At 50.6% G+C, this 10,356-nt stretch overlaps 1 protein-coding gene across 1 annotated transcript in view; it reads right to left on the bottom strand.

Annotated features, from left to right (window-relative positions):
- The window catches only part of KIF1A (kinesin family member 1A), a 119,034-nt gene that overhangs the window by 26,233 nt on the left and 82,445 nt on the right, over nucleotides 1–10,356 (bottom strand). Inside the window, 3 exon segments of the mRNA XM_025209264.1 lie at nucleotides 8,740–8,845; nucleotides 10,087–10,171; nucleotides 10,313–10,356. The exon segment at nucleotides 10,313–10,356 is cut by the window's right edge and continues 10 nt beyond it. Coding sequence (XP_025065049.1) covers nucleotides 8,740–8,845; nucleotides 10,087–10,171; nucleotides 10,313–10,356 — 235 coding nt within the window.

A 10,356-nucleotide genomic window follows, 5' to 3' on the forward strand; every position in this document is an offset into this window, starting at 1 on the left:
CCGTGCCCATCCGTGTCATGCCTCCGGGAGGCTGGCTACGGCTGGGACTGTCTACCCTGGGGCGCGTGCTGGCAGGGTCCTGGGCCCTCCTGTGTGCCCCCCCGTGCGAACTCCGCGCTAACTCACGCGCCGGCAGAGTAGCGCGCCTGTTTGCGCAGCCTGTTCGCGCGGCTCCGGTCGCGTGGCTCCCTGGGGGGCTGGGCGAAGTAGGGGCCTGGGCGGGGCGTGGCCCGGCTCAGTAAAGGTTAGCCCCCTCTCTCCACGGGCCCCGCTTACCCTGGCTGTGCTGGGGGCTGGCGGGGGGCTCCGCGGCTGCTGGAGGGTTTTTTGGCAAGTGTGCCATAAATTTGCCCCACACCAGCCCTGAGTGGCACTCCAATCCCTTCCACTGCCTGATTTGTTACTCTGTTCTCTACTCCCTGCCCTGTGCTACCTGCCTGATCTGTTGCCCTACTTTCTGTTCCCTGCCTTGTGCTCCCTGTCCTATCATCTCCCTTGCACTCTACTCCCTGTCCTATGTGACACTGCATTGCCTGCTCTCTCCCCAGCCTGCCACATGAAACACACAGAGGCTTCTCAACCGTAGGAGGCCTTGTGGGCCTTATCCAACTTCCATGGACTTCAGTGGGAATTGAATTAATCTTGGGGCTCTCAGTCAAAAACAGAGTGGGGAGGCTCCTCTCTCACTTTCTTCTGGACAGACATTTAATTAGGTTCTACTGTACCAAGGAAATACCAGGACAGCCAGGAGGCAGAGCTGCCAGGGTTGCATAAGGTACCTTCCAAAGAAAGCTATGTCTTCTGCAATGCAAGATTATATCACTTATACAAGCTGGCATCTGCAGAGTGCAACAAGCACATGAGGCAGATACTATGGCCTTCCTTTGCAATAGAGTTTGCCCCATAATACTCAAGGTGCCTCTGACTTCCAGCAATGGATGCTCACTACTTAGTCACACCATAAAAGAAAAGGACTGCAAGTACCTGTACTGTCATGAATAGGAAGGTTCCTGTTCAGCTATACTAGGAGCTTCTACCCAACTCAGATTACAGTGCAGGTGAGAAATAAAGGCTGTGTCTGAGTTAATTACAATACTGATAATCCCAGATGTCCAAATGATACTGCTCATTGTTCAGGTGTAGAAAGAGCTACCAAGCCACTAAGGACTCGAGACAAGAACCCTCCAGGTTGAGGATGTGCGTTATGAAAGCCCTAAATGTTAGATTCCAACCCTAAATGGCCTGGGGCCTATGTATGTAAGGAACCACCTCCTCCTTTATGCTTCATCTCGATTCCTAAGGTCACAAGAGAAATCTCCTGCAGGTTCCAGCTATGTGCCAAGTCCACATGACAGACACACGTGGGAGGTTGCTCTCAGTGGTTACTCTACAGCTCAGAATCCCCTTCGAAGCTAGCCAGAGCCTGAACTTGGGCAGCCTCCGGCAGTGCTGTAGGACCTTCATGTTTGAGCAGGTGTTTAGCAAGCAGGGTTAAATTTGGGGGTATTGTTTGGATTAATTGTATAATTGTATCCTTAATTTATCTGTTTTTATGAGGTATCTTGTTTTTATTGAAAATGGTCTGAGCCCTTTTTTTTGGGGGGGGGGGAGGAGGGACAGGATGGCAGAAAAATCAAATAAATAATCTATAAATCCTTCCACCTCTCCCATTCTAGTGGGACAAGATGGGTTCAGGCTTCGGCATTCACCTTTCAGCTGTTCCAATGCACAGGAAGAAGAGCCATTCTGTTTTCCAGGTTGGGCAGAGTGCTAAAGCTCTGTCAGCAGTGGTGACATTGCTGTCAGTTCACAAGCAAACCCCATTTGGCACCATGTGGTTGAAGGGAACTCATCAGAGGCTGACTGACTGATTGCATCCTAAGCCTCTGGGCCATTCCCACTTTCTTCTCCCTCATGCTCATTTTCTCTCTCCTGCCTCTCTCCTCCCTCCTACTTTAAGTGGTGAACAAGTGAGTGAAAAAATAACCAGATGCCTCCCCTTGTCCAGTTGCCTAATGCAAGACAGAGGGAAGCTTTAAGTAAAGTTACTGCCCCAGAGGAAGGAGGAGATGCTTCCCAAGGGAAAGCCAAGGCCTCCTCTTGAAATCTGTACGGGGTACCTCATTGAAAACAAGAATTCATCATCATTTCTGAAAGCTTTGGCTATGTATATCAATGAGCATGGTGCAATGTTGAGATATCCTAGGGCAACCTTGCCTGGGCAATAACATGTTACAGGGGACATTAGATATGGCTCTCCATGTCCACCTGAACAAACTGGCATCTACTTATGGTTGTGGATAAAGTTGGAGGGTTTCAGGACCCATGACCTGAGGACCAGGGCTTTAGGGCAGAGGTTCCCAGCCACCAGGCTGTGGCCCGGTACCAGGCCGTGAAGGGTTGGCTGCCATGTCGTGGCATAAGCCCCCCACTCATCTGCCCAGGTGAGCAGCTTCCATGCAGGGTTAAAGCTGGGCGGTGGGGCAGCCCCAGGAGGGAGGCAGCCGGTTCCACGCACCCTGTCCCACTCCCACTGCCATGGCTGCACCCTGTAGGGTGCTGCCTAGACAACAAGTACCAGGGCCCACACCAGGCCAGGCAGGAGCCCCCAGCCCTGCCCATGGGTAGGAGCGGGGGGATGCAGATGGGGAAATGCCTGGAGTGGAGGGCAGGAGGCGACTCCACTGCTTGTTCCTAGGGAAGGCAGCAGAGGCCCTTCTTTCTGGGCAACCCCAGCTGAGTCCCCCCAGGCCACTGCCTGCGCAGCTCCTTCCTCTGCAGTGTTCCCCAGTAACTGCGGTTGCCCAACCTGTACCAGGGTTCAAATTGAAATACTTAACCTTTTTTTTAAATTTAAATTTAAATGTATTTTTTTAAATTTACAACTTTACATATCTAAATATTTATTGATTTAAGTATGCAAATTAGCTTGTTTCTATATCTGGTCCACCGAAATTCTTTGACTGGGTTTGCTGGTCCACAGCATAAAAAAGTTTGGGAACGCTGCTTTAGGGCAACCATGGTCTATTACGCTTGACGTAGGCATTTCTGAGAGAGGCACTACAGCCTTTGGGCTATGCCAGAGGTCAGACAGGAGGATCATGGGCGATTCCTTCTAGTCTTAAAGTTTAGGAATCAATGAACATAAGCAGCAGCACTGGTCAGGCACTCAAGTCTAAGCATTACAAGAGATCCTGAATCCAGTCTGTGCCTGGTCACCTGCTGGTTTGGGAAGGCGTATACCTCCCCAGGAGGGAGCACTATGACACAGATAAGAGGGGAGGTTATTTCTACCCTTACCAGGCACTACCAGAGTCTAATTCCTAGATGACATGAGCAGTGGTTGTCACAGAGATGACCCGGCATTTGTGACAGTGATCCCTGTCTCCATTACTCTGTCCTTTTCATTCCTTTGTATCAAGGTCTGAGCAGAAGCGCTCACAGGACAGCCTGTCAGATTCCAAGGAAAGCTGTGAATTCTGCTAAATACCTTGTCACAAGGACCTGCTAAATATCTTGTCAAAAGGCAAGGAAAGGATTCCTTTGTGTGACACTGGGATAGCTCTCTACCAATGTAATCACCCGACAAAGCTACAGGAGACAAAGCACCCACCTCCTCCTATGTCTAGGAGTCTTCCAGGAAAGCCCTTGGTGGCTGGATACTGCAGTAGTCAGCCATTCACACTATCGCACCCATCTGCTTAATGCAAACCTACAACCAGACCCTGAAGTTTAACAAGATAGGCAACATCAGGCAGGAAGTCTAAGCTCCCTTCTCCATAATCCCTTCCCCAGTCTAGTCTCTATCCTCTCCTCCAATTTCCTTGCTTTGCTTCTTCCTACTTTCTGTTGCTTATTTCTGTATCTGTACCACTGTCATCATCACGGTGCTGTATATAGCACCTACATCCCCATAGCTTCCCCTAAGCAGCAGTGTTACTACAGTCCTGAGTCTTCCTCTACAGCTCTGCATTTCCTCCTCCCCACTTGTCAAGCAAGCCATTTGGTAGGATGATCATAGATACCCACTGACCTTTTATGGTATGTACCCCTTGACTTAATGGGCCAGACCTGCAGTGAGCGTCAGCTTGCACAGCTCCACTGAAATCAATGAAATTGTAACAGTATTACATAGAAATAATAAGACAGTGGGACCCCTGCAGCATCCAGGACATGTGCCCATCACTATCTGACTCCAAAGAGAGAGTTCATTCATGTGTATTTTCAAACGCTGTCTCCAGGTCACATCCAAAGAATGTGGGATCAGATCTTCCACAGTGGTGAACTGGCTTTAAAATAGGTGAATTTAAAAAGGGTTGAACATAAAACAGAGCTCTGCTACTTTATATTCTCTGAGGATTTCCCCTATTATTTCCCTGACCAAGAGGGTCAGATGATCACTTCTAGGGCTCTGATTGTCATTTATGCCAAGGCCCTGTTCTATTGGTCCAGTACTGAGGAAAAGGTTTTAAAATGGGTGAATACATTAAGGTTCCTGACACATCCAGAGAGGGGGTAAAGAGGCCTTTGCACAACTGAGAATACAGGGAAATAAATCTGTCTCCTCTGAGATCTCTGGTGGAATTTGGTCTAGTTATCCTGGCAAATAAAAGCATTGGGGTGAGTATTTACCCCCATGAAATTACTGGCAAACTCCCTCTGACTTTAGTGGAACCAGGCTTTCACCTGTTAGATCCTTTCCCTCTAAGTGCTGACTGTCCATAGTTCCCAGTCTCTCCTCAGCTATCATGTCTACATGGTAAACACACATTTCCCACTGGTGGCAACCCAAGGTATGAAGCACTGCTCAGGGCTGCCTGCTTCCAGAGCAGGAAGCAATGTAGCTGTCTCTGCAGGGCAGTGGGGGTGGACTAATTAGGCCAGTGCCAGTTAGCTCAACCCTAAAATAATGAGCCCATCTGCAGCTGGGATTACACCGCTTACTGCTTACAATTTAGGAAGCAGCCTGCCAGAGCAGTGCAGGGCATATAGGGCTGCCACCAGTGGGAGTAATGCATTTACTAGGTAGATGTGGCCCACGTCGCTTTCACTTCTCTCTGTTTTCACACATGGGTTATTTGCCAGTCTCCCGCCCTGAGCCCCAGGATAGCCTCTCATGCAATTTCTGTCATTGCATGCCTACCCAAAGCCACTCCTGGGTCATGGAAGAGGGAACGGGATGGGGATCCAGCATAGGCATGGGGCCAGCATGGGCTTTGCCAAATGTCAGATAAGTACAACAGCAGCAAAATCAAAAGAAAATCCAGCCAGAGGAACACAGGCCAACAAGAGAGAGCGCTCAAAACAAACAGGAAAACCCAAGGGACAGAAACGGAACAAAAGAGAAGCCCAGAGATGTAAAAAAGAAAGGGAAGGGAAGTGTATGGAGGGGCTGAAGGGTTGGAAATCAAAGCACTGCCTCTGAGGGGGTGAAGGAGTGGTGAGGAGGGGAAGAGGAGGAAAAAGAAAAAGAAAACTAAGGGAAATCAAATAATACCTAGGCATATCCGAATCAAGAAACTGCCTGCAAAAACACAAAACAATCACATGGTTAGTGTGGGTTCAAATGGACGGCAGCAGCAGCAGTTTCATGGTGAAGCGATTCAGAAGCCTGAAGACTACAGGCAGCTGCCCACTGCCCCCACGCGCCACACCATGCTGCGGTAGGACACAGCAAAGCCTCAGCCAGGGGGTTGTTGCCAAAGAGGGGGCACCTATGCATGTATGAGCAGTGTGCTGAAGCTGGGGGTTCTCAAGTTGGGACTGGAAAATTGTGTTTGCCTCATTGCTGGGGAAGCTGAGTGTTAAAGGAGTGGAGAGGCCAGATTCCCCCTCCCAGCTGTACTAGGAACAAGAAATGCTCAGCTGGCTCCTCACGGGGAGCACTGAGGCTAGATGCAGGGGCTATTTGCAGGTGGAAACAGGAAACATGCCTCATCCCCTGGGGGGCAAGAATCAGGGCTTGCCTACAGTAAAGGCTAAAGCAAAATTCATGAGGGCTTGACATCTTGGTTATGAGAGCTATGCTGATTCTCAACAGGAACAACTGAGAACATCTACAATGCCTCTGAATGAGGGAGAAAGGCAGCCAAGCGGAAAGTCCTGGGGCTTGCTGTCTGCAATGATGACTGAGTGACATACAAGAGCAAAGCGGGGAGCAAAAGCAGTCCAGAAAGAGGGTTAGATATTTTCCATTCCATATGCTCCCTCCCATGGCCCCTGCATCCAGGCCCCCCGCTCCTGTGACACCGCTAGGATCAGAACATGCAAAAGCCCATGCAGGACTGAAGCAAAGGGCTTTCTGGCTGTTCCCTTTGTTGTCCTGTCCAACTTTATTCCTTTTATTCTTTTCCCTGAATTGCAGTTCCCCTTGTCCCTATACCACTCTTTCTGCCCTTCCAGCTGGAGGCCATATGGTTTCAGCTGTGGAGAGGCCATGGTGTGAGGTTTCCACCCCTGCAGAGAGCACGAAGCAATGAAGCACATGTTCACACACTGGTTTGGGTTCTGGGAGGGACAATTATGTACACACCCTTGGGGCCTTCAGCCCACCAAAGCACAACAAAACCCAACCCTTCACTTGGCAAACAGTGATGCCCATCCAGTGGCCACCAGTCTACCTTCTGTAACACTCCACCCCAGGCTGGAATCCCTGGAAAATGTGACCTGCATGGCCTCCTTCATGTCTCCTGCCTAGTGTTTCCTCTTCTGCCTCCCAGTTTTGGAGTGGGAGGAGAAAGGAATCATTCCCAAGAACTTCAGCCCCAGGCTCCCATGGAGAGCAGAGCAGTAGGTTGGGCTCTGCAGCCTAGGGCTACTCACACATTTGCTGGTCCTCATTCAGATCCAATGGACTAGCTCCCCAGCTGGTGTACCCTGGTGAGCCTCCACTGAACTCAATACTTTTGATTTGTGCTGGTGAAGGCTGCAGCCCTATTTCTTATTAACAGTCTAGATCACACCTCACTGGGGGGGAATGGGAGATGCTGTACCCCATTTATGATTTATTCACATAAAGAGGGAACACCCTTGTCAGCTCTCCAGTGCACTACTGCAGATTGGCTGGTCTGATCCCTGTTCACTCAAGCACATTATCCCTCACCTTCATCCCAGGCTTAGCCACCTATATGGTTTTGTCTTGTGCAAAGTCAAAACTCCTCTACAGGCTCTGACACGATCCCTTATGGCTTAGTGTGTCTCCAGAACCCTCTTATCACATGACCTACATTAAACCATGTCTGCCCTCTCCTCCAATATGCTCACTCCATTTACACACAGTCCTGAATGAGGACCCTCTCAGTCTCCCCGCCCTCTCCCCTCCATCCCTCCACAGCTTTCAGGGGCTTCTAATGGAGACTGGGTAAGTACTGCCCTGGGGGTATTGCTGGGTGAAGTGCGCGACAGCAGGGAGTACAGTGGGACTGGCCACTTCTCCAAAACCAAGCGTTCTGGCTGTCATATTGTATTCCCTCTCTTCAAATGTAGCCACAGGCAAGGCTGCCCTGGTGGAAGAAGGGAAGAGGACAGCTCCAAAAGGAAGTGGGTAGAACCTCATCTTCATCCTGCCATGCTCCTAGAACAGGAAATGTATTGTTTCCCAGTGCCTCAGAATAGCCTGGATACTGTCTGGTGTCACCAATAACAATGTCTTACTTCATTTATGTGAATTTTAGGCAGGCACTGTAATCCATGATCGCCCCAACTACCTATCATAGTTGTTCTTAATCTTATCCCAGAAGACAGTATAACACCAGTTCCACCCCAAACTCCAGCACCCACCCTTCACAGTGCTCCAAGAGAGACACCTTCTTGGGGGAGCTACCCAGCTGGACCAGGGCCAGCAGCTCAAGCTGAAGAGCATTCTGCTCTGTAATACATGCAGCATGGGCTCCAAAGCCATCACCAACTTACCAAATAGTTGTCCATCCATTGGGTGATGCTAGAGATTCAGAGCTCTGGAGGCTGCCACCACCCACCAGGACTCAGCCAGCAGGATCCCAAACAACATTACTGCTGTGTGACTGACATTGCAACAGACTCCAGCTATAGAGACATGGTTCATAACCATGATTGGGACAACGGCATCTGAGAGATGCTTGGGCATTAGCTTCAGCATCTCATGGGAGGGCGTGTCCCATAACCTCTGGTACAAAGAGACCTTTTAGTCAATAATACATGGCTATGGGGCCTCACTGACACCGGGCCAATGCTGCCAAAACACAGGGATAGCACCTTAGAACAAGAAGATGAACATCCACAGACTACACTGATATTGGTCCAGTAGTTTCAGAATGTCACTGAATGGGTAGAGCCCTTTTGGTGCCTACCCTGGGTCAGTTTGAGTGGGTATCAGAAAGACCTGACATGGGTGTGTAGGAGGGAAGTTGTCAGTTTGGGTAACAACCTAGACACCTGGGGTCGGGGGGACCTGGTGGGAGCCATGAGCCCCTATGCAGTCTTTGTTATTCCTGCCTTGTGGTTAGGCTGCCCCATCACTCCCACCAATGCCCTCTGAAATGTAGACTCAGCACAGCTCCTGCAACCCCTCTGTCCTGAAGTAGCAGAGGTCAGCAAGAAGTTACACTGGGGCAGGACCTTGAGGAGGAGGGAGACAGGGAAGGAGGGTGAGAGAGACGCCCTCAGAAATGCATATAGCTGTTGCCAACCTAAATGGGCCATCAACATTGCCTAGTGCTACAGGATAAGAGAGTAGGGAGGGCAAAGTCAGGCCAGACCCACCGATCATCTTGGGAGGGGTGGATGTATCCAGACGACAGGATGTTCAGTGACAAGATGTTGGGGTCAATGAGAGACTCATCCACTTCTGGGGTGTTTCGAATCCGACCTGCAAACATTCAACAAGAGTGCACTCAGGGGATGAAGAGTAGATTGGAGCTCCAGCCCATCACAGCACATGGAAATGGAGAAGGCTGGTATTTCTAGGACTTGTACAAGAGTAAATGGGACTAGGTGAGCCAAGAGAGTTCAGCATGGAAGTCTCTTTCGGGCTCTTGGGACACGGCCTTTCTCCATCCCCTCAGGCAGCAGACAAAAGGCCAGATAGTCTTGGCACATCCTGAGGGATGGAGCAGTGCAACGCCATGTGGGTTCTGGGAGAAGCGCTAGAGGAAGCTCTCTGTGCCTGCTACCAAGAGAGCTTGCAGGTGCAGTTCTCTTCCTTTCCTACTCGGCTGGGCAGCTATAAGTAGGGATCTACCTATAACCATGGTTTTAAATATGCCCTAGTTTTTGCCTCCTGGAAAATCAGCAGAAAGTGGCAGGGCCGCCAGGGCCCCTTGGCCAATCAGCCATGGGAGGCAAAAACTGCAGCGCATTTAAAATGACAATTTTTGCTTTCCGGCGGATTAGGACCAAGTGGTGGGGCCACCAGGGTCCTTCGGCCAGTCAGCAGTGGAGGTGGCCAAGGTGAATAGAGCAAGATTAAAGGAGCCACTGTGCAGTGCACTTCCAGTAGGATTTGGGTAGATCCCTAGGTATAAGAACCAGACATGCATCCTCACCTTATCTGCTCCCTTTGGGACACTGTGCCCACAAGGATGCAAGTAGTTCCTGATCTCCACTACCATATGGCTTGCCAATCCAGCTTGGCCTTTACGAGTAACTATGGCCCCCTCCTGCCTCTGCAAGGAGGCCACGGGCAGAGAAGGCTCTGCCTCTCTGAATGGCAGAGGCATAAGTAGCAATTTTGAAGTCCTGGCCAGAGAGCTGGAGAGTGCACGAGGTGGGGCGGAGACCTGATCCATTGAGCAGGTTCCCTGGAATCAGCATCCGGGGTTGGTGTTCCATTTTTCCCACCCCAGTTATGCTACTGCTGAATGGAGCCAGAGAGCTGGCAGGCTCCTTTAGTCCAGCCCACTCTGGGGCAGATCCTCAGAGGACATACATATCATGGAAGTCAGTGGACCCATAACAAGTTGCAGCAAGCTCGGATCTGCCCTTGGCCCCTTTCTGCAACACCGAGACACACTTAATGGCGCCTCTCTACCAACAGGGTCACAGACACTGTCAGGACTGCCCATGCATGGAGGCACTCTGCAGAGGCAGAAGGGCTGCAGCTTTGCTTACCCACAACCAGCTCCCGCACTTCCTTCCAGCGGATGTGGCTGCCTGTCTCATGCACCAAGGTCACAGTGATCCTCCTCTGTATGCCCTATCAGCCACCAGGCCCAGAGAGAACACAGCAGTGGTTAATATACCAACCACCAAACCTCCAGCCATGGCTGGGACTAAAAAGGGCTACAGGGGTGGGAGACTAGGGGTGCAGGGCTGAGGCCAAGGGGATAAGAAATACCTGGTGGAGCAGGAAGGTTCCATGGCAAGGCATCCCTCCACGAT

This window comes from Alligator sinensis, unplaced genomic scaffold, assembly GCF_000455745.1.
Source record: "Alligator sinensis unplaced genomic scaffold, ASM45574v1 scaffold237_1, whole genome shotgun sequence".
Lineage (NCBI taxonomy): Eukaryota > Metazoa > Chordata > Crocodylia > Alligatoridae > Alligator > Alligator sinensis.